Source organism: Oryza brachyantha, chromosome 1 (genome assembly GCF_000231095.2).
Source record: "Oryza brachyantha chromosome 1, ObraRS2, whole genome shotgun sequence".
NCBI classification, from domain to species: Eukaryota; Viridiplantae; Streptophyta; class Magnoliopsida; order Poales; family Poaceae; genus Oryza; species Oryza brachyantha.
Window position 1 is genome coordinate 6,548,721 of NC_023163.2, and position 25,196 is coordinate 6,573,916.

Consider the following 25,196-nt stretch of genomic DNA (forward strand, 5'->3'; position numbering starts at 1 on the left):
GCTTATACTTATAAACTAAAATATAAATTTTTAATCTTAAACTTAGAGTTAATATTAGAATTTTTTATTGTAGTTTATTTTCCAGCCTTTGTTTGTTAAGAATACGTATATAAAAGTTTTATTTATATATATTTTTTATAAATATGTCATTGGACTTTTTTCAAGGAAAAAACAAGATGAGGGCATAGGTAATCTAGAATTCAAATTTTATTTTAAATATAAGTATTTCCAACACTAATTATATACTAATGTCGCATCAATCACATTCGTTTATATTATTTCCAACTTCTCTCACTTATGCTCTCATCTCAGTTCATTTTACATTTATTGAGAGACGTCAAAAAAAATATCCTAACTCTCATCTTTTATATTTATTGAGAACCGAAATCCTTTTTTCCTTAATCTAATACTCCATATTTGCTACTTTTCCATTTCACAATGTAAGATTAGATTCATATGGATACTAATAAATCATCAATCAATGCATTTAAACAAGCCTAAAAATTATTATAATATAAAACAAATGTAGTAGTCTTATAGTATGAAATGGATGTAGTAGCAACATACAAACCAAGCTAGGAATTAAGGTGGTTATTGGCATATCAAGAAATTGTTGTCATGAATGATGAAACTGGTCTCATGTTAGGGGTGTTAAATTAGCAAAGTCAATTAGAATTAGATATGCCAGCTCACATGTATATCACCGGCCAAGTCTTTATGCCTTGATTTGGGGTGTTTAATTAGCTAAGCCAATTAGATATGGGGCATATAGCTCTAACCAAATCAACCAACGTTACCCTGTGGACTGTTGGCGATCTGGCAAACCACTGCACTTATATTAAGGAGAGCAGAAGAAAACAGCAAAGGCTTTGGAGTTACCAAGAAAGCGATCTCAGGTGGGACGTTGGAAGCCAAGAGACCAAAGTGGCTAACACATATTTCACTGGCTAGATAGCGTGAATACACTGGCTGAAACATTCCCTGCTGTCCAGAAATGGTTTCAGCAACCACATTCTCTAACTACTCACATCACCACCCATAAACAATCAAACAAATAAACCCCGTCATATATCTAGTATTAACACCAAATTACAGGCATTCATCACTACCCACTACGACAAACTTTTCCTTACAGATGCAGGTTTCTCCAAAGCAGCAGGAGAGTTGATAAAAAAGAGCCTGAATACTGCTCCCACTGTGGACAGCAGCAGCAGGAGCAGTGCTATTGACAATGAGAAGGCCCTTTTCATTTGATGTACTGGGACATCCATTTGAAGCCGTCGCCGTAGCCCATCTTGCGGACGACGCTGCACATGAAGATCTCCAGAGGCCGCACATTGGAGTCGGCCAGGTTTACGTTGCCCTTACCGGTGGTGAAGTTGCTGAGGCCAAGGTAGTAGCGCAGCTCCTCCTCGGACGCGGCGTATGGGATGTCGATCTTGTTTCCCAGTATCAGGAAAGGCACGGTCGCAAGAGAATCGTCTGCAAGGAGAGCATCAAGTTCCTTCTTCGACTCTGCAAACCGTTCCTTGTCAGCGGCATCCACCAAGTAAACAACAGCATCAACCTACCAAGCACGCATCACGAATTAAAAAAAGAACGGCCAATATAGAAAGCATTAAAGTCGCCAAATTCCACACTAAGTTGCTACTAACAAGTACGACTAAAGGCTGGGCAAGGCGATATTTCAATATTCAAACAACGAAAATGTACCAACAGTATTAAATTCAATCTCCACTGATTAACCTGACCAAAACTATACATGAAGAACTAAATCTATTCAACTACAGGCCAAATGTGGATTTTGCAAAACAAGGAGCATTTTGCATGTTACAGTTGAGAAATGTATTAGGACCTCCTCTTCATCGATTTGGAGATCTTACAACTTAGAAGTGCTGCATCACAGCATTGGTGGTCAGCACTATGGCGGACCTTCATTGAGGCAGTCAGGCCTATTGCAGGGTAAATACCAACTAAATGGGTTGAAAGATGCATTCCAAACATCTGCAGCAATTGTCGATGGAATGTGTTCCAGTAAATTATTCATGACAAAGAGCTCAGAATTGCCCATTATCACTAGTCCATGACTGCACTGCCAACATTCAATTATCCCCATTTCTATGTTTCTCTTACAGAGATATGTCAAAGCTATGTAACTATATGAGGAACATCTCATTGCACCACACTAACCACAGGTTCCTCATTATGTAACTGCACCAGGAGAGCTAAACAGGATTTAAATCAAGAACTGAACTCTAGAAGATCATGTATTTCTGTTGCCATCAATATTGTATCACATGTGTAATTCCCCTGCATCCTAAAGTGGCCATAATTTATATGTGGCCCCGGTAGCTAGAACTAGTTTCAAGATCAAATCAAATTCTGCACGAATATTCACTGAAGCACAGATCACAGCGGCAAAAGATTCCATGAAACATCTGCCGAACATGACGAGTTCTATTCAGCAAAGGAAGTTTGTTAGTCATGCATATAACTTGATAAATTATGTATTGTAAATTGGGATCATGCAACACACCATGTTCATGATCAATATGACAATGTTAGATATAGATACGGTTTCTCAATATTGGTTAACATGCTTAAAATACATGATAATAGCTAAGCCGCAAAATTCTCCCAGTAGGGAAACAAAAGGAGGCAATTGCACATGGTTATTTTCCATGTAAAACTTGCATGTGAATTATACAAGTTTTAAGCAAGGACAGTAAGGTCCAAAATCAGTTTTAGCCAGAATTGACTATAGCCCAGTACACCTGGACAACCTTGCAGATATACCATTCAGACTTCCTATATTGCCAACATACCACATAAAACTGCAATCTTGGCCTGCTTACTAATGACGGCACCCGTCGCACCCAAAGAAAGTGGGGAAGAAGTGCCCTAGTTAATAGTGGTAAACAGATCAACATCATAGTCTTTTGGTGGATGTTGGTCAACAAGGAAGAACGAGTCGTATATTAGGAAAGTTCACCAAACACAATGGTACATGGGAAATTCCAAATTTCCATTCTGATCGCTTTCCTCAGAAAAAAACAAGAATATTCAAAACTGATGCTAACAATTCATGGCCAGTAAGAAAAATTATTGCTGTTGAAACTTAGGGTGCGTTTGGTTGGTAGTCAAGGTGGGATGGAATATGACCATCCATATTTTTAGGATATGGTGATACCGTTTTATGTTTGGTTAGATGGATGAGATGATCCAATTTTTTATTTAGTTGGATAGATGAGGATGGATGAGATGAACCTATTGAATTACTAATAAATAATAATATAAATTAATCATCATAGATCTTATCGTAATTAGTATAAATTATTAATAAATTATATCTATCATCATTAATTAATACTAATTTAAACTTGTTAATTACTAATTAATGACAAAATAAGCTAATTATCACTAAACAATCACTAATGATCACGGTTAGTGAGGGTGGATGAGCTCATCCGGCCAATTTAGCCGGATACACCCATCCAGCATCTTCGTGGAATATTTCTTTTCTAGGCCACCATACCTAGTTTCGCCCACGAACCAAACACATCAAAAACCTGAACGGCCATCTCCCATCCAGGCATATCCCACCAACCAAACACACCCTTAGTGATGTTCTGTTCTTTAGGCCAACTCTTAGCTTCATTTGACAGGTTTCTACATATTTAGCGGAAATTGCATGTAGACCTGTCTGACAGCCTTACAGATATGCCACTCAACATAATGTACAGTTTCCTTGATCACAGAAAAATGTGCGAATTAATTCATTTGTCTTGAAATTAATTTGTTCTTGGCCAGAGCGGGTATAAAGGAACACATCATAGAATATTTTAAGACTTGTAGATTTTTAGATGAGAAATTACCTAACGACCAGTATATCTGGACGACCTTGCAAATGTACCATTAAGACTTCCTATATCGCCAGTAAAACTGTAACCTTAGACTGTTTGGAGGATGATGTAGAACAAAGCACTCTGCAGTAATCTATGTCCTGATGCTCAACAGACAAGATGGAGTGGGAAAAGTGTCTTAGATTTGGAGCATCATAGTCTTTTGGTGGTATGTTCGTCAACTAGGAAGCACAAGTCATATATTTGGAAAGTTCTCCAAATGTAGTGATTTATTATGAATGCTTTATTTGGAAACATAATAATAATTAAAGACTGATGCTAAACAACCCATAGTCGATGCAAATTTGTTCAGTTTGTTAAAACCTTAGTATTTGTTTGGCAGGGTTCATACTTTTTTTTTTTTTGCGGAAATTGCCTATAGAACAGTATGTCTGGACAGCCTTGCAGATATGCCACTCAGACTTCCTACATTGCCAACATACCGCTGAGAACTGCAGGATCAGCCTGTGTACCAGGGGTCTTAAAAGTGGCAAACAAGGCAACAACATTCAGTCTTTGGTGGTATGTTGGTCAACTAGGAAGCATCAGTGATCTTTTCGGAAAGTTATCCAAACACAGTGTTAACATGGGCAATTCCAACTTTTATTGTGAACACGTAATCTTTGGAAAAAGAACAACATGACAACAATAAAAAACTGACATTTTCCATGAAATTTGTTCTATTTTTGTAGATTTATCTCCTACTACCTCCATTTCTAATTGTAGGACTTTCCATCTTTGTCTAGATTCATTCATTGATGAATGCATATAATTTGTATATATGTCTAGATTTATTAGTATCCATATAAATCTAGGTATGGGCAGAAAGTCTTAAATCGTGAAACAGAAGGTGTATTATCTAGTAAAAAATCTTACCTCACTTTGCAAGGCCAAAATTAACCAAAAAATTAGTTCAATTTCTAAACCCAACCCAAGATTAGGCTGCTTGGGCCTTGTCAAACAAGGCCTTAGGAAAATGCACACAATCACACATATTATGCACCCGTAATTTGAATGGAAGCTGCACATTGATAGTTGAAAGCTTTGGAAGGCTTCCAAATAAGCTTAATCCAAACAAACGAATAACTTTTCTAGACATGAAACACTTGCAATATAAGCAAGATTTGAGTAACATTCTTGGTTTTTATGGATTGGAGTTGACAGTAGCCTCAAATTTGCAATTTTTTTTTTACCGACCAGCTTATAAATTGCAAAAGCCGAAATACCAGTTTAAACGCACAAGCTAATAAGCCTAAGCGGGAACAAACATGAGTTTACCCAAAAAATTACTCCATGCAACTTTTTTCTTCAGCTTGTATTTACAATTAGGGAGTTTCTCTTTGTGTATTTACAATTAGGGAGTTTCTCTTTGCAACATCCAAATCAACCAATCGGCTGTGAATGAAATCACTGATAATTTCCTCCCATGATTTTAGCAAGATGCCGGTACTTCATCAGCTCATATGCATGTCTAATCCCAGACGCTCCCCATGCCTAAACACTAGTTCGTTCCAATTAAACAAGAGCTGCTTACAGCTTACGACCCAAATCGCCCCATCCTCCGTCGCATAAGGAATAAATCTAACAAAAAGTAACACAGAAAGGGAAGCATAGCAAAAATAGAATCAGAGATAAACCTTGGCGTAGTAGTCCTTCCAGACGCGGCGGGCGATCTGGTGGCCGCCGAGGTCGAAGGCCTTGAACTTGATTTTTCCGATGCTCAGCTCCTCCGACGTCGGGTACTGCGTCGGCTGGTGCTGCACAAGCCGCTGCTCCACCCCCCCCCCCCCCAACAAAATCCACACGCATCAGCCCCCAAATCAAACAACCCACACCCCCAAATCGAGAGATCGAGAGAGAGAGAGAGAGAGAGAGAGAGAGAGAGAGAGAGAGAGAGGGACCTCGTCCTTGAGCATGTGGAGGAGGGTGGTCTTGCCGGCGTTGTCGAGGCCGAGGAAGAGGATCTTGGCCTCCTTCTGCCACAGCCCCAGCGAGGCCAGCACCCCGTAGAACCAGTCCACCAGGAACATCTCCTCTTCCTCCTCCCTCTCCGGCGATCTCCGTCCGCCGCACCAGATCGGAAGGGTCTTTGGGTGGGGGATATGTGCTGGGGTTCTAGATTCTTCCGTGGCGTCCACCTGCTTCTAGAATTCTATGGGCTCAGGCCGGCTGCTGGCCACGTCACGCCCTTGCTTAGGCAGCCCTACACGTGTAATCTTCGGAATAGTGTTTTCTTATACGTAAAGTATAATATATATCTTCGTGATAAAGTCATGATTAGTCATTTTGGTTGTTTCAAAATAAATTTATATTTTAGACTAATCATTGCATTACAGTCTTTGGAAGTAAGGAATAAATAGGGGATGGCTGAGATTTGATAAAGTGTAGGATATTTTAGTTCTGATAGATGTGTTATCACTTATGAGTGAAAGAGAAAGGTATTTTGGGATGGCGAGAGTCGTAAGCTACGAATAATTATATGTTTACATGTAGGAGAAAAAAATAAAAAAAGTTATTTGCTCTCATGTAACAGCTGGCTCAAGATAAATACATGGAATAATAGATGAGGGAAATGGATAAAAGGAAAATTATAACTAATTATTATAGTTTTATAAGGCTTCCGTCGTTTCGTTTTTTTAAGGAATAAGCGAAAATGTGTTTTTGTAAAAAAATAATTTGCAGGTAAAACTTTTATATGCGTGTCCATAGCGCGTCAAAAGCGAAATATGTAAAACAAACCACGATGAAAAAACCACAAAATCAAGTTCAAAATTAAGTTCTAAAATTTAAATTTTGACTTATAAGTAGTTACAACTATGAAACGATGGAGCCTTAACTCTACTTTTAAATTTGCCTCGTGCAAGCAAAACGGATCGATTTGCATGATTATTTAAATGTAATTTAAAATACTTTAAAAATAGATTAATATATTTTTTAAAGAAGTATTTCTAGATAAAATTTTTGTAAAAACATGTTTTAGTAATTTGGAAAGTATGCGCGTGAAAAATGATGAAGTAGAATATGGGAACCATGAGAGATGAACAATGCCTTAGTACTCACTCTGTTCTGAAACTTTAGTTGAAAAGAAAAGGAGAGAAATCTTTTATAGTCTTACTCATAATCTTCGAAACCGTGATTTTCGTGTTACTGTTACTCATAATATTAGTTTTTTATTTAAAGATGTCATGAAAACCAGATTTCTGCATCAAGACTAGATGAATACACCTCGTAGTCTTAGGCAAGTGCTTCAATAACAAGAATACAAGGGAAAACGAGATTCCCTGTCATGAATTATATCAACCACTTACGTACATTATATATATATATATATATATATATATATATATATATATATATATATATATATATATATATATGTGTGTGTGTGTTTTAGGGCTCTTATTGCCGTCTTCTGTATGCTCCTGACGTGAAAGAGAGATGATAGGAGAGAGAAGTGGTTGTTTTGCATGAAGTCAGCAAAACATCGATTATTGGCGTATAAAACGAGGAGACAACCAGAAAATCTGTTTTATGCGTGTGCTGACTCTAATCAGAGGCGCTGATCAGATGGAATGTGAATGGAGAATTAATTAGCCTATAATTATGAAGAATCAGCTTAAAAAATTGTCCTTTGTATAAAGAGTTTTTTCTGTTGACACGGCTTGAGATAGAGCCCATAATAGGCTCTACCATTAAACATGCTCTTAGGTGTTGCTTTGTTCAAAGCCAATACTAAAATATAGATATTTTGAACAATAATTTGCCATTGTTTACTTTGTTGAAAATATTTGCATATATACTTTTTTTAAAAAGATAATAGTGGTGATAGTGAATCTGCCATCCACCAACTATATTCCATATATTATTACCAAATACTTGTTTATGTGTAAAATATTTCAAAGTATCCTATATATTGGTTTTATTTTTCATCTCTTAAAAGCTAATTTATATTTGTCCGTAGCAAAGCACGTGTATTTTGCTATTGTAATCAATATAAGTATTGCCAAAATTAACAATTGATTTGAATGTAATCAATATAAGCACATGTATTTTGCTATTGTAATCAATATAAACATTTTAGCATAGTCATGAACTAAATAAGTGCTTAGTTTAAATGTATTCCCTTCGTAAAAAATGTAAGCATTTCTATTATTCAAAATTTATACCACAATATAAGCATTTCTAGACCGATTCCCATGATTTCAATCGTAATAGTGACTTCAGAGCCAATCATATAGTCATATGCTTAGAAAAAATATAATCAATTCAAATTCAAAAATTGATCATTGAAGTGACTAAAGAGAATCTTTTGACATTTTTTCGGTCTATGTTAAACAACTTATAAATATTTATATATCAAATTGGAGGTAGTAAAAAGTATACCCAGTGGGCACCTTACATAGTCATATAGAGCACACATCCATTTGTGCTTTGAGTGGTAACTAGCCCGGTTATGCTCTTTCTATGTCTCGTTTTTTACCTTTTCTTCCAAACATATATACTATCATTTTCTACGTGCATGCTTCAAAAACTCCTAAACGGTGTGTTTTCTAAGAAAAAATATACAAAGTTATTGTACAAAATATAATCAATCAATTTTTAAGTATTTTTATAAGTAATAATTAGCTAATCATATGTCAATCTATTTTTACATTTTCCACACCAATTCCCAACCTCAGCAAAGAAGGCAGCACCATACACATACAACTTTATTTTTAATATATATGACATATTTTGTTTCATCATGATAAGATTTTGATCACATACGGCATGGTGGTTTTTGAACCAACGATACGGTAGTGATATGTGCTTTCGGACATATTAAATTCGTGCAAATTTTAAGAACCATATTTTCTTTCCTTTACAAAATAAGGAAAAATCAAATTCTTACTCCCTCATTTCTATATATAAATATTTGCAGAGTTTGAATATTTCCATACACCATAAGCTTTCTAGTACTATTCATCATCATTGTTTATGCCATCAATCATATCAAATTTAAAATTCTTCTGGTTTTATCTCCCTATATTATCTATTTCTCATTTGTTAAGGGTTTCCATAGTATTTTCTTAGTAACCTTAGACATATTTGGTTTGGAAGAATTTTAATAGGAAAAGCGGAGAAATAGAAATACAGGTTAACACTAACCCACAAAAAAAATTTCAAGATATTTAAGTGGATATAAATTTTAATATGTTTTATCTAACTATAGGGAAGGAAAATTTTCTTTGGTTTTTCCTAGTTCATTCCTACAAACTGAATGAATTGGCTAGAAATTAATCCATAGGAATCGAATTCTTTATTTTTTTTCTCCAAACCAGATATGCTCTTGATCTTTGCTAAATAATCTAGAAATGATTATATTTTAAAATGAATGGAGTAGCTCCTATCTTTTTCTTATACTTATTCTTAAAAGCCAAAAAAATAAATTTAAAACTTGAATTTGGGGTTTTCTGTCATCATAGTTTATTTTTCAATCCTTTGGGTTTAGAGCGTTGAAAACACATGTATAAAAGTTTTATCATAAATTACTTTTAATCGTTAATCCATAAGTTGAGTCCTATTGATGACATATGTTGTGAAGCTTCCTTCAAGTTACTGATGTGCACTAGCTCAAATGTAAATACAAGTTGTACTAGGAAACTATATTATACAACATTGATTCTACCGTTTGCGTATAAATTATACCCGGAATGTACATTCGTGACGAATTCTACTGTTGCTAAAGAAGCGTCAACACCTTTGCAAGTACTCTCTCCGTTCCAAAATAAACCAATTTTTTACTTGTTGCTACAATTTTTAACTTTTCGTCTTATTCAATTTTTTTTGCGATTGGTATTTTTGTTTTTATTAGATAATAAATCATGAATAGTACTTTACGTGTGACTAATTTTTTTCTAATTTTTTGAAAATTTTTCAAAAAAGATGAATGGTCAAACGTTAGACACGGAAACCGGAAAATTGTTTTTTTTTACAGAGGGAGTACTGAAGTAGTACACATGGTTTTCTAGCTGACAATGACTTCAGATCAATGGCGTCGCCCATTCGCATGGCAAACAAACCTGTCTTTTTCTACAGAATACATGCAACAATCAGGCATATGCCATCACTTTCTGTCAAAAATCCGACGATATTTAAGGTATCCGCCAATCCATCCTTTTTTAATCCGAAAAAAGGACAACAAAATGGGAAAAATATGAACACTAAGGAAGCAAAAACGGAAAAATATGAACACTGAGGAAGCAAAAACTATGTATTGCTTGACAAGCATCTAAGAGAAGATAGCTACAGCATCCGACTGTCCCAGTTATACTGAGGAAACCTAATTTTATGGACTAACCCTATTACAAGATAATCTTTTCATAACTAGGGTAAATTAACATCCGACATGTTACAAGCACACATGATCTTACGATTCTTCCTTTTTTTCTGTTTGCTTTCCAACAAATGCAACAATAGCCTAGTCACATCAACATACAACCAAGTCAATGTAAAAGATTAGAAGAAGAAAAAAAAGATTTACAGCGAAGATCCGGCCGGCATGCATATCTATCTTTGGATTTGGTCTGCAGCTGGGTTGCTAGTAGCTGATGATGTTGATGTCCTGCCGTTGGGCACCCCATTCTCCGTGGGAGGCGTTGTACCCCACTTCCCTTCGGACTCCAAGGGTTCAATCACTTTAACAGATCCATCCGAGAGCCCAACCGCAAATTGATTTGGCTCCTGTGGATGTGCCGCGACAACGAGAGGGTAGACCGACGGATTGCTGGAGCAAGGAGAAGATCCAGGTTTTTAGGTGAAGAATCTTGGTGGCAGAAAAAAAATATAGCGATAATCCCCATCTCATTAATAAACGGGAATTCGAACGTAGAACCATGCCAACAAAAATTTTATTATATGTTTGTTTTCCACTTGATATAGGTGGGTTTGATCATATTCTATCCAGCTACTCCAGTTGAAGAGAGAAATTCAGCTGCTGTGTGTTTCAGGCCTTCTAACAATAGCAAAAACTTGGTAATTTTTTTTAAAAAAACAGTTATTTCTTCTTGAAATTGACTAACAGGACCATGTAAATTATGCTTCGCAGACCTCAAACTTTGATTAGTAGACTACATTGCATTCTGTACTATATTACAGGGTAACTAACAGAAAGATACTGAAACATGGCCTTAGTTAAATGTTGTACATCTATATCATAGATAAAGGAATACCTGTTTATGGTTGCTGAAGACATGTATGCTGGAGGTGCGATTCGGCATCTTAATCTCAAGTTCTCCACATCAAAAATTCCTATGTTGCCATCGGTAAATGCAGCAAAAACCAGTTGGCTGTTGCGTGAGTATGATGCATGTGATATGGGAGCTGACAAAGCGTCCTGAGGTATCCACTGAAACAAGAGAAACAAAGAGATTTTAACATACAATAAAATTCATAGAACTTTTGGTCAGGAAATTTGAATGAATCACAAAATGTCTGGACCAAATATGAATTGAATGATTAGCTACCTGGTAGATTCTTTCCATTTTTGATGCATCATATATAGCTAGTTGAGTTTCATGGACAACTAACAAACGACTCCAGTCAGAGTTGAACTGGACCCAAGTGTCCCCTGATGGAGTTTTCCCAGCTGGCATTTGAATAGCAACAGATTTTTTCTTTTCCCAAGTATCAGTTGCCCACACACAAAGCTGCAAGGTGTAAACAGTAACATTATTATCAAAGGATTAAGTGGTTAACTGATGAGAGAGATGAATAAACTAGCGTCATACTGATCCATCAACAGAAACAATGTGCCTTAAGTGTAAATATGGTATTATTGGTATTAACCTGTGCATCGGCCCCTGAAGACACAAGTATATGTTGGCTGTTCGAGAAGGCCAAACCAGTAATTCTCCTTTGATGTCCTTTCAATCTAGTTTTGACCTGAAAAGAAAATAAAGCTCAATATAGCTGACAGCAGTTACTCAAGCTGCTCTAAATTATAATATGCAAAAAAAATTATGCACGTGGTACCTCATCTACCCTGACATTGTAAATATGGATGGTCGAATCTTCCATTCCAATTGCTATGATGTTATTGTCTTGAGGGTGAAATGCTAAAAAGGTAGATGCTGGAGGTGGAGGCATGAAAGTTGTCATCACCTGCATGAAAGAAGCATGATTAAAAGTTCCTAAATTTTGGAAACTTTATAAAAAAAATATTGAGCATTACCTTAAATGTCATCATGTTAAATAATGAAACCTTCCCACCACATGCAGACATAACATAAGAATCATTCTTCGAGAGTGCGATGCATGGGACTGCCTCCTCAGGATTAGTATCTGCTGTATCATTTTGCATGACAAGACCGCTGTTTGGTTGCCAATGTTGTGGCACTACACTGGCTGTGGCCTGCTTAGCAGAATGAACAGAATTACACCATAGCCTTGATTAGCCTAAACAACAAAGAACAAAGAGAGAAGTAATATATACCTTTCCACTTGGATTTTGCTCATTGCGAGCCCATTTCCACAGCCTTTGAATGGCATTGGACCCGAGTGCTAGCAAGCCAACACCAGAATTTGTATACAGAAGTCTGACAACCTGTACATAGAATTACAGATCTTGTTAGCCTTCCGAGTGATTACATGGTGAGAAGCGCAATCATGCAAGAGCAAAATGGATCAAAACCTTGCTGGTTTGGTCTGGAGTTTCTGGCATTGTGGCTACACGGCATTGTTGGGGATTTAGAACCTCCATCAGCTCCCAGGGTTTTGCCTTATCAGGCCTTTCTTCTGAAATTCTTGGCTTTATATCGATGCTTCTAGATGATGGATCACCTCCATTCTATTAAATCCATCATTAAGTCAGATCATGTTTATATTGGTAACAGTAAGGAAGCAAAGAGGCATTAAACAGATGAAACTTGTGAAATCCTTTCATCTGGATCACCATACCAGTATAGGAGATGGCTTTGCAGGAGAATTCCTGTCTATGTGATCCATCCGACCAATATTAGGAGAAATGGTCGCAACAACAGGAGCACCGGAGACCTGTAGAAGCAATATTCAAGGTCATGAATTTTCTAAAACTAGACCACAACATAACACAATAATAGCATGAGTGCGCATGCAGGAACCTTCATTGAAGAAGCTTCATATTGTGGTCTGAATGCTTCAAAAGGCCGATTGCCAAAAGCTCGCAAAGTTCTGAGTCCATCAGCATTTGCAAGTATCTTAAAACCATTGTCCATTGTAGTAACAGCAAGAAGATTGCCTTCTTTATTGAACCTCAACCGTGGAAGGCCCTGTTAGAACGTACACAGTTTAGACGACTAGAAGAGGGGGAAATATTAAAGAACAGTAGGGGACATAGACTAACTGGTAAGCCTCCATCAGCTTCAGTAGAGCTAAGCATGGTTGTATTATCAACATCCCAGAACTTAATCTGATTATCTTCACCAGCCGCCAAAATGTGATTCTGAGCTGTGTCAAACTGCACTACACCAGCTGACTTTTTACGAAACCCAGAATATGTCCTCTTGATAGATCCTTCACTTTCATTCCACTCAACCAAATATGAATCTCCGTCTTTACTTGTTCCACATGAGAACAACCTTCATATGAAAGACAAGTAAAATTAGGGCATCAGCAATAACCGAAGCCAACTTTTTGTGGGAGAAGTAATACTCTGCTTACCTAGTTCCATCAGCACTATAAAGCATAGTAGTATACCATTTTCCAGGAGCGTCATAATCTACCCTGGATCCCATATGGTCATAAAGCCACGCCTTAATTTTCCCATCTAGAGAAGTTGAGAAGATAAACTGCAAGTAACACAATAAGAATATCATACATCAACACAAGAAATCAACATTAATATTATAACCCTAAAATATCAGGCATCCATAAATCTCTCATTTTCCATTGAGTGGATACATCACCGAATATATGATCAGCGGACACTCGCATTACTCTGTTCAGAGTTAGATTAGAAATTGCCTAACTTCTACAATAAGCACCACAACTGGAAAGATCATATTCTATTCAGAAAACACACCTGAATAGTCTCTTTGTGGTGAGGGCAGATGGAGTACACAGGTGCCTCGTGCCCTTCAAAAGAAAACAGTTTCTGTCCATGCATATCCCAAACCTACAAATAAACAGAAGTTGAACGAAACCAAGCCTAGGGGGACAAAATGAAGTAAGAATCCAAGAAACGTCAATTACTTTTATCAGCCTATCATCTCCACAGGTGACAACACAAAGTTGCTTATTTGGCCGGGAGAATGCTATGTCATTAACTCCTCCAGAATGAGCGTCGATCTGACATGATGAATAAAAGGTTTAGTGATAAGACTTGAAATAATAAGAATTGTGATATTTATAGAACCATATGATTAAGGACGATTGGAAGTATTGCAGTACCTCTAGAACTTGCCGTGTCTCATTTGGCTGTTGGTATGCATGTAGATGAATCAAATGTTTTGTGAATGCGACACCTGAAACCACAAAGGAATCCTAAGCAAAAATAAAGTGAAATACAATATTACTGACAACTATAAAATGAATACTAACCTATCAAGTCTCCATCAGGGCTCCAGGCAACCCGGTTAATGGATATGTTGGAGTCTTTAGCCACAACACTCTTTTCACAAGAGGTAAATAATGAGGCATACACGATCAGAACATATAGACGCTTACAAATAAGGTCAACTAAAAGCAATAAAGGATAATTAGAACTTAGAGTTGAATACCTGAAATTGTTGTGTACAAGCTTGCACGTCCCAAATTTTGAAGGGCTTTGAAAACAGCCTCTCACGCATACCAACCTCCCAAAGTGTAATTTCACCATTAGCAGAACCAACTGTGGAGAGTAATAAGTATGATAAGAAAAATGCTAAATCTTGCCTAACTAAGTTGTTGAATCATTCATGCTTAATTAAACACATGAACCACATTTCTATCCGTACTATTACACATTGTTTTTAAAAACATCTTAATAACATAACGAGCTTGATCGTACCTAGAAGTAATGTATGCCGAGAAGGATGAAAATCCATGCTGGTTACATTAGATCCCTGTGACAATGTACAAGCCACTGTCCTAGGAAGATCATCCACTGACCATGAAGGTTGTGGAATGGGTGCAGAATAGGTGACCTGAACATAAGCATAGGGGACTTTTAATAGCTGATAGCAAATGCAGCAGGCATATATCTTGTGAGCACATGCAACATTACCTCATCAACACCATGTCCAGCAGGCCTCAATCGCTTCATTAGTTGCTCAGATTCTGCACTTTGATAGTCTGTTATAGTTGGGCGTTTCAAGATTGGGACAGCTGAGGAAATAATATGACAAGCTGTATGTCATTAAAAAGGTTTGGTAAAAGAAAATAGATTCCCATCAGAACATGCAAAGAAGACATAATAAATGTTCCATGCACACATTTTTGTTGACATATAGAACTACAGCTTTATGCCTTAAGGGGTGTTAGATGTATTTCAAGTTAGAAAGATTATACAAAACAGTGAAAAACCAAGAACACAGAATTGCTAAATAGTTAATGCCTGTACTGTATCACATTCTATGGGCCAATAGGATTATCTATTACTCCCTCCGTTACATATCATAAGTCAATTTGGTTTTGTCCAAAGTCAAACTTTCTCAAGCTTAACCGAGTTTATAGAAAAACATAAAAAGCATTTCCAACAGAAAACAAATATACTATAAAAATATATTCGATTGCGGGTTTAATGAAACTAATTCAGTATTGTAGATGCTGCTACATTTTCCTATAAACTTGATCAAACTTCAAGTTTGGCTTGGGGACAAACCATACATGTCTTATAATATGGATCGGACAGGATATTTCCCAACTCACCTTTTATTATTTAGCAGTTTTAAACTTATAACATTTTTTATTCAAACACAATAAATTTGAGAACATAATTGAATCGGATAGAAAATTGCCATTAAGTCAGAGATGTCCAATCAGAAAGCAAGTTTAAAGCTGTACATTATGAAACATTGCAGATTCAGCTCAGAACAGTAGACTCGCATTACCTTGATTTGGTGCAACAGGTAGTGGTGATGCTGCCACAACAGCAGATGGAACAGATGATGTAGCAGCAGTAGCAGCATTTGTCATCCAACCAGCTAAAGATGGACCAGCAGGAGTTTGGAACGGCTGCATGAATGGAGCTGTATTAAATAAAAGTGACAGGAGGCATTTGAAAAATCATGCATTGGAAAAATGGTAAATCTCAAACATACAGTATGAGCTGTGAGTGGTTGGTATGTGGCACCGGCCTTTGGAACCGCTGCCAGTGGTACAGAAACTGGTGAAGCACGAGCTCCATTTGGCGGAGTGCAGGTATGATCAGTGAACAAAGTCTTGATATCTGGATTTGGCCTAGGATTCTTGCAAAGCTGATGCTGCCAGTTCAAGCTGCAAATGTTGTCATAGAATTATGAACTCACACATAACAGGAAATCAGAGTTAACATGCAAACAGGTCATATATTGTAACAATAGTATATACTGTCAATTCCAAACCTTTGGTTGATTAAAGTCCGCAGGCGTGATGCCTTGAGAGTTGGGAAAACAAGCTTTTCACGGAAAAGGGGGTTTGCTTCAATAAGTTTTTTGAGCTCAATAAGCATTATACTGCGAGCAGATTTGGTATCCCCGTACTTAGACAACTGTTCATTTTCCCTGCAAGAAAACAAAATGGTATTTTTACAGGTTTATGACAATAGAAAGCTAAGAACATGACAATATAAGGCACTATATTGACAAATCAGGCCTGAAAAGTGCTGTTAAAAGAAAAGGTTCAAGAATCAGTAGATCCTACATTCAAAAGCAATAACAAACTACAACTAGCTCTTACTACAAGCCCTTTTCAAAAGGAAAATATATTCACCAAAAGAGAAAATCTCAAAATTCTGACATGCCTATCTCAAAGTAACTATCAGTCAACTACACATTCAATTTCATGCTCTATTAAAAAGCAAAACGAATCCATGCTATACTTTAGTTATCCATGATGGCTATCTTATCGCAAGTTGCAGCTGCACCAAGCAGAAACTTAAATAAATGCTTTTCATGTTCTGCCAGTAATGTGAAGCTATGAATGATCCATGCTTTACAATCCTGTTCTTTTCAGCTTACCAATTATGGATTATGGTGTCGCAATCTTCTAAACAGTAAACAGTATGATTTTTTTGCAGAAACTTTCTTTATAATAATTTCTTAAAGAACTTTTTGAAGTCAACTTTTCAAACCTTCTAATACTCATTCATCTGTGCCCTCGAATAATTGTGATAAATTCAGTTTCATCCCTCATCCATCAGCTATAAAGAACACAACCCTGGTAACTAAAAAATCAACTAAAATCATATCAACACCTTGTTGTCAACACATTTGACATTTATTTGGTGCCATGGCTGCGATAAAGTAATAATGTAAAAGTTTCCTAATAAATGCAAACTTCAACTAGCAAGATTTGATATAATAACACACTCACAGAATAGTTCTCTTAGTGAAGAGGAAATAACAGAAAGCAATTTAAAAAAAACAAGGATGTAGTAAGAACCTGAAATTCTCAAGAGTTAGAAGCTGTGTTATCTCTTTATATAACTCCTCATTGAATGTCGAAAAGACTTTAAGATCTTTAACAAGAATATCTACTGCCTTTGCTCTATCATGCCTGTTAGAAAATATAAATAAACATGAAAATTAATAGGAGTCATCCAGAGCCAAAAAGATGGAACCAAATACCCTTTTTGTCTGAAAAGGGGACTTTCCCTTCAGAAATGAAATTATACCTGTCAAGTGCTTCCAAATACTTTTGCTTTCTGATCTCAAAGAAGATCTTCATAGAATACCTATTGTCATCAACCTTGGTGAAACCTGAAAGATATTTCTCCACTTCATCCCACTCCCCAGCATGGACCTTCTCTTCAAAGTACTTCATGTTGAAGAAGAACCCTGACTCTTGCTCAAGCCTAAAGCATAATGTACCATATTAGGAAGAGTACCTTGGTAGAGCAAACCACAAGTCCAATGTACCATTGCATCCAACACAAAAGTCGTGCCAAGCAAAGAGAACATGATTTGACAATTTTTCCTGTCTTTTCGTAGAGCAAGCAGCAAACGAGTGACCGCAGAGCTGGCACACAAATAATCCGGACTAACCTTCGGTACGTGTGACTTGAGCAGAAGTGACAGAAAGTACAGAACATACAAACAGAGCAGCTCAGTAACAGCTGGAGTATAATTGCACCTAGTTCAGTAACAGCTTGTAAATTGCCGTCAATAATTTCGATGCGATGATGCAATCCACTAATCCAGATAAATGACATCTACTCCATTTACTGATCTACTCAGAGAGAAATCACACAGGAAGACTATAATGACAGAACCAATCACCCCGAATTAATCACATTGAATCTAGAAGATTCAGTTCTTCAGACGAATTTAAGTAACGGGCAGAGAAAACAGTTCAGCAGCTGAAAAAAAATCCCAAGTTTTAAGAGAAGGGAAAGCGAGAAAAAAAAGGTGGGGCGCATGTGGACTCGAAATTTCAAATCTCCCCCTCAACTATCCCAAATCCCAAATAAAATAAAAAACTGGGACAGAGCCCCTCCGAGAAACTCGATATTGACCAATTTGAGTAAAACAATAACCATCAACCACGACGAAAAAAAACTTTGACCAAACTAGAAAAAAAAACAGAAACTTGAAGAAATTTTCCGAGCATAATAACAAATCAAATCAAACGAGCAAAAAAAAAAATCTCCCGAAGAACTTAAAGCCAAAACCAGCAGGAACCAAAAAAAAAATTCTGGAGCTGCAGGCAGCTCGCGAAAAAAAAATCGAGAAAAAAAAACGCACACAAAAACACTCGCGAAACAAATCCCAAAAAAAACGAGCAGAGTCGCCTGCGCCCAACCAACCACCCACCACCGAATCACCCCAAGAAAAAAACAGAGCCCACGGGGCCGGCCAACCGGCGAGCACGAGAGGGGGAGAGAGAGAGGCTACCCACTTGTGCACGGTCTCCTTGAACTTCTCCTCATCGAGGAACTGCAGGATGAGGAACACGAGCTCCCGGCTGAGCGACGACATGGCGCCCGCCCCCGCCGCCGGCGAAACCCCCCCACCTCCCGACTCCGATCTGCCGCGGGGGGGCCTTCACGTCAGCCGCCCCTACCCACGCACACGAGACGCGCGTGCCACCCACCCGATACCGCGCCTCCGCCGGCGACGAATTCTAGGGTTTCCCCGTCGTCGCCGCCCCCGCTCGCTCTCGTGAAGAGAGAGAGAGAGAGATTTGGAAGGAGGAAGAGAGGAGGTCGAGAGAGAGAGGGAGAGAGGAGAGAGAAACTTTAGTCTCGCTTTCTTCGATGCGTTGCAGACCTCTCGCCCTTTTCTCTCTCCCCACGCCACCCCCACTGGCTTATCTACGATACGCGCGGTACCCTCCCTATAAGCGCACCCTCCTATCGATAGGGAAGCGCGCTTATGTGATACGTCGGGAGCGGCGGAATCGAAGGGGTCGGGATTAAATCGGGTGGATATTCGTGAGCTGGCGTCCGGTCGTGAGTGCGACGTGCGGGCAGCGGGGGGCGAGAAAATCCGCGGGTGGGGGGAGGCTCCTATATATCGCGCTCGGGTCCGAGTACGAATCGTTCTTTTTTTTTTTTGAGGCAGTCCGAATCGTGGCCTCGTGGCGCGATACGAGACGGTAACGTTTTGCTCCAGCGTATCGCGCGAGACGAGACGAGTGGGCGCTTCCGGTTTTTTTTCTCCTCTTTTTCTCGGATCGGCGGCTGGCGCTGCTGCTGCTGCTGCTGCTGCTGGGATCGATCGCGTGGGAGCAGTAGCACCGACCGAACGAACGACTGGGATAGGGACGGACCCGCTGTGACGTGTTCCATCTCTGTTCTGACCAACGGCATTTATTGCCCAGGATTTATCATGCTTCCTCTGCGCCAAAATAATTGATTTTTTTCACTAGTATGGAACGTATGGATCAAAAAATAATAAGACTAAAAATATCTTAGGATGGTACTTCTCCACGTTTATTATAATGTTGTTGACTTTTAAATCTATATTTAATCGTTTGTTTTATATAAAATAATAAGTCATATTTAAAGTTTCTATAATAATAAATCAAATTATAACAAAATAATTAATAGTTATATATATATACATTTTTAAATAAGATGAATGGTCCAACGTAAATATAAAAGTCAATGGTGTCATTAAATAAACATGATAGGAGTAATTACCAATGGTCTTTGTTTTATCCGCTTTCAATGTGTTTATTCACTAATTTCATTCAAAGTTGAACGTATTTTGGAACAAATAAAATGATGCAAAAAACTAATCTTATTTTAGCATAAATGTAGTGGCTAATTCCATTCATTGGTGACAGTTCAATCCATTGACTAATAGTATTAGAAGTTTGTCTGTATATATTTTAATCTTTTAAGTCTTTGTGGAGCATTTTGAATTTTTAAACTCAAATCATTACTGTCTGTCGGGCCAAAATGTCTTATATTATAAAATATATGGAGTTGTGTTTATTACAGTATTATAATATTGATGGTATCAGTCAGTGCATATTAACGTGGCTGATACTCTTATGGATAGAAAAACATTCGCCATGCCAAGAATCGAAATTAAAAATAACAATCGATTGATACTGACACGGATAACGGTTGATTACTGGTTTTTGAATTCAACAATCTAGATTAAAACTTTGTTCGATGTTTTCTATTTTTTTGTCCTTCAATGTTCACAACATCAACATTGGGAGTGGACGACGACTTTTATCTTTGAACAAATCTTATCTGTTTTTTCCATGTGTCCGTCCTTTCATTCCTTTCAACTGGTATAAAATGTTTTGGACTTGCTGAATAAAGCACTAGTAGCTTTAGGCCTCCATCACCTATGATGTCTATATTTGCTGAAGCGAGAATACGAAACGTTCGTTAAAACGCCCTACTTTCGCTTGATAGCAAGAGCAATTTTGATAGTACAACCAACTACTGGCTATTAGTTTATATTAGATTTAACATTTCTAATAAGCTATTAGGTTTTTTCTTATTTTTCTCATATCTCTTTTTTCACTAATGTATTTAACATATATAAACTAACCCTGATATAAAAGTCAATATTTTTATTATTATTTTATCTTTTTTCATGTGGTTTATAATCTACTGCTACCGTCTAGAAAAAAATCTATTTTTGCACATTCATTTTTAATGTCTGGCCATCAGTCCTATTTAAAAAGTTATATAATTAGTATTTTTATAGTTATTAGATGATAAGCATAGATATTATTTTATGTGTAACTATTTTTTAAATTAATTTATGATTCTTTTTTAAAATAAGATAAATAATAAAACGTCCGACATGAAAACCATAAACGCATTTAAATTGAGAAGGAGGCAGTAGGATAGCGTGGTATGCCTCCGACCTTTTTATCTGGTGCACCCACCGGAAAAAAAGCTCTCCCATCTCTCATCCATGCATCCTTTCCCTGTGCCGCCCGATGGCAGGAAAACTTTGCGTGCGGCGAGGCAGCGAGCCCAGCCCAGGCAAGCATGTGAATGAAAAAAAATATAAAGAGTCTCTCACCAGCCCGAGAAAGGACACAAGCCAATAATGAAACAGGCAAGTACGCTATAGTAGCCGACACGCTCTGCACCTCCCTCCCCGTGCTAAACCTAGTTTACATCTTTTGCACTTATACTATTATTTATAAGTCAAAATTTTAATTTTAAATTTAGAATGATTTTATTAAAAGAAATCACCATAATTTATTACCAAACCTTATCGTTTAAATCATTACATATATATAGATATATATAAAATTAATTTATTAATAATTCTTTTTTTCAAATATATCTATCAACCCAAACGAAACGACCCACGCACCTCCCACCCACCCACCCACGCCAACGGATCACGCAACGCAAATATCCCATTACCGTCTCGTTCTCGTCTCGCCCGGTGCCAAAAAACCGCGAAACGACCGCTCCCCGGCCTGCCCACTCCCCACTCCCCCACCCAGCTCTCGTCCCGTGTAGCGAGGCGCGAGTCGCACGGGGGGGCAGAAAAACCGCTGCGCGAGAAGGAGGAGGAGACGGAGACGGCGAGACGCTGCGTGTGCGTGGGGGGGGGGGGGGGGTGGGCGGAGCGAGTGGCGTGGCGCGGCGCGGTGGATCGGATTGGTGGATCTCTCTGGAAGGCAAAAGCACGCGGCGATCCACGCGCGCGGGCGGGCGGACCACCCCCTCGACGCGTATCTCGCGGGCAGCAGCGCGAGACGAGAGAAAAATCAGAGAAACCCGCGACGAGCGAGCGTGTGTCTCCCAGCGCGGAGAAAACCGCGTGTCGCGAGCGGAAAGGAAGAGAGGAAAAAAAAAAAGAACTCTCCGTTTCTCGGGCGGCAAAGCCGATTCGCGGGGGCTGGGGCGAGAGGGAGGGACGGGTCCCTCCCCCCGGTGTGCGTGGGCCGGGCAGAGCAGGTCCCGAGTGGAGTGATCGACACGACAAGACGCCGGCGTGACCGACCGAGCGAGCCAGCGCGTACAGTACGTTGCTGCAGGCGGACGCCGTGCTAGACGAGGAAACGACACCCATGTTTTTTTCCCTCGAAGCAGGTTCAATAGTATAGCTAATTATCAGCTCTAATTAATCAATCTATAGTTAATCTAATAACTAATTCATACAATAGTTACTTATAAAACATTGATACATGATTCCACATATCATACACATATTTTGTCTTGGAGCCCGTGCTGCAGCTGGGTATAAATTAGTACCTCACCTCTCTTCTCTCTCCCTCTTATCTCTTTCAAATATGTTTATAGCTACCTTATAGCCTACTATTGTACATGCTCTTGCAAGCAAAATTTTGAATCTTAATTTTAAATTTAAAGTTAATTTTAAAATTTTATTATCGTATCTTATTTTTTACCTTTTCTTTAAATCATTAAGAATGTATATAAAAATTTTATTCAGAAATTATTTTCAATAAATATGTCATTTATTCATTAAAAAAGCAAAGGTAATAATCTTTTCGCTTATTCCATGAATAAGTACAGCACTATATTTAGAAACAAAAAATAGTTTATGAATATTATTTTTTATATATATGTATTCTGAGCTATATAATAATCAAGACTAAAAAATAAACTATAATAAAATACCATAAAATTATTTTCAAATTTAAAATAATTTCAGCTTATAAGCACGAAGATAAGGAAAATAAAGTCCTGTGTAGTTCAAAAAACTTTTTCAAAAACCTCACATCGAATCTTTGGATACCTAAATAAAACATTAAATATACATGAATATTAAAACTAATTGTATAGTTATGAGGGAAATCGTGAGATGAGTATTTTAAGCCTAATTAGGACGTGATTAGCCATAAGTGCTACAGTAACCAACATGTGGTAATGACAGATTAATTAGACTCAAAAGATCCGTCTCGCGGTTTCCAGACGAATCTAAAATTTGTTTTGTAATTAGACTATGTACCATACTTTAAATAATATCTAAAAATTTGATGTTATGTTTTTGTAAAAAGTTTTTGAAAAAAAAAGAGACATAACCATATAATAAAAGGTAACCCGTGAGTGGTCGTGCACTTGCGCGAGCGCATGACAGATTCGTTTTTTTTTTTTTCCTTTGGGGGGGGGGGGGGGATCCGACAAGAGCAGCTGCAGCTGCACAGGCTGAGGTGCGGTGGTGAACGGTGAGGATTCGGGGTAAGCTGCGGTGATGAGGGGCACACACATGTCCCATGTGCGTGACGCTAGTTCTTCACTGTCTATGGAGCTACTATGCTAGTACTAGTAAAATGTTCCCAGGCTGCGTTAGACTGTTCATACAGATTTTCTTATTTTCCGTACGTACGCTTTACGAACTATTAAAGATGTAATTTTATAAAAAAATTATAGAAAAGTTAATTTAAAATATCATATTAATATATTTTTAATTTTTTATAATTAATAATTAATTAATTATATATTAATCTATTACTGTATTTTCTAAGTCGAATAAGTTACCCAAATCTAACGACAACAAAAGCTGCCCCACTTGTGATGCGTCTCGTCGTCAGTTTTTTCTCTTATTATCCTTTCGGGCGTGGGCAACCCACGACAGCCATGCGCAGCTGCGCTGCCATAGGATTCTTTTGGCAAGTGCAAGTGGGCGCCTCACGGGGATCCGTACTTGACTGCTTTTCTATATATGTTTTTTCTACTGTAAGCTAACTAGTACCGTCTACAATTTATTTATATTTATTTATAATCAATCTAAATAGTTAATTCATAAAATAACTAGCTACAAAATATATACTATCATGTCTCGTATGTCATATACACACCGTATCTTGAAGTCCGTAATACAACTAACTATAAATTTATAGCACATTGCCCTTCTCTCCTCTCATACCTCGTTAAAATATGTTTATAGTTGTCTTATAGCCTGCTATTGGACCTAATTTAACAAGACCACACATTTAGGCCCGTATAGTTCCCAATTTTTTTTTAAAAAAACATCACATTAAATCTTTAGATATCTAAATGAAGCATTAAATATAGATAAAAACTGTTGCATAGTTAGGAGGAAAATCGTGAGACGAATCTTCTGAGCCTACTTAGTCCATGTTTAGTCATAAGTGCTACAGTAACCCTCATATGCTAATGACGAATTAATTAGGCTTAAAAAATTCGTCTTGGGGTTTCTAGGCGAGCTATGAAATTTTTTTTATTCGTGCCAAAAAAAACCCTTCCGACGTCCTGTCAAATGTCCGACGTGACACTAAAAAATTTCATTTTGGAAACTAAACAGGGCATTAATGAGACCATGTTTACTTCGTGAAAAAAAATTTATGGGTCATGTCGGACGTTTGACCGGATGTCGGAAGAGTTTCGGTTATAGATAAAAAAACGAATTTTACAGCTTAGCTGAAAACCGTGAGATGAATTTTTGAGACTAATTAATCCGTCATTAGCACATGTAAGTTACTGCACCACTTATAGCTAATCATGCACTAATTAGACTAAAAAGATTCGTTTAACTATTTCCTCCTGACTTTCACCGTTAGATTGTGACAATCGATGTTGTCATGTCAATGTGAATATCAAAAGAAAACAGAACAATAGCCTTGCTGTCTTCCCTCTAGATGCTCAACTGAGGTGGTGTTTAGTTGCCAAATTTTTTTTAAAAACATCACATCGAACATTTGACCGAATGTCGGAAGGGATTTTCGGACACGAATGAAAAA

General features: G+C 37.7%; 2 protein-coding genes across 3 annotated transcripts; both read right to left on the reverse strand.

Annotated features, from left to right (window-relative positions):
- Positions 1-925: 925 nt before the first annotated feature.
- Positions 926-6,040, reverse strand: LOC102719622 (GTP-binding protein SAR1A-like). Its single transcript, XM_006643943.3, has 3 exons — positions 5,804-6,040; positions 5,540-5,671; positions 926-1,567 (listed from the first exon to the last, which is right to left on the reverse strand). The coding sequence occupies exons 1-3, from the start codon at positions 5,930-5,932 to the stop codon at positions 1,247-1,249; spliced, it is 582 nt and encodes a 193-aa protein (XP_006644006.2). The 5' UTR covers positions 5,933-6,040; the 3' UTR covers positions 926-1,246.
- A 4,090-nt stretch (positions 6,041-10,130) lies between these two features.
- LOC102719903 (protein TPR1) lies at positions 10,131-19,217 on the reverse strand. Of its 2 annotated transcripts, none has more exons than XM_015843268.2 (25): positions 18,936-19,217; positions 17,713-17,892; positions 17,481-17,594; positions 16,442-16,600; positions 16,160-16,334; positions 15,950-16,073; positions 15,124-15,176; positions 14,908-15,043; positions 14,639-14,748; positions 14,460-14,529; positions 14,310-14,383; positions 14,112-14,207; positions 13,942-14,034; positions 13,581-13,708; positions 13,264-13,498; positions 13,022-13,189; positions 12,840-12,935; positions 12,574-12,729; positions 12,376-12,486; positions 12,115-12,294; positions 11,916-12,044; positions 11,730-11,825; positions 11,408-11,590; positions 11,114-11,289; positions 10,131-10,668 (listed from the first exon to the last, which is right to left on the reverse strand). In XM_015843268.2, the coding sequence occupies exons 1-25, from the start codon at positions 19,013-19,015 to the stop codon at positions 10,452-10,454; spliced, it is 3,339 nt and encodes a 1,112-aa protein (XP_015698754.1). In that variant the 5' UTR covers positions 19,016-19,217; the 3' UTR covers positions 10,131-10,451. The 2 variants fall into 2 exon arrangements, with proteins under 2 accessions (XP_015698754.1, XP_006644007.1); XM_006643944.3 differs by having other exon boundaries at positions 15,124-15,224.
- Positions 19,218-25,196: the final 5,979 nt, after the last annotated feature.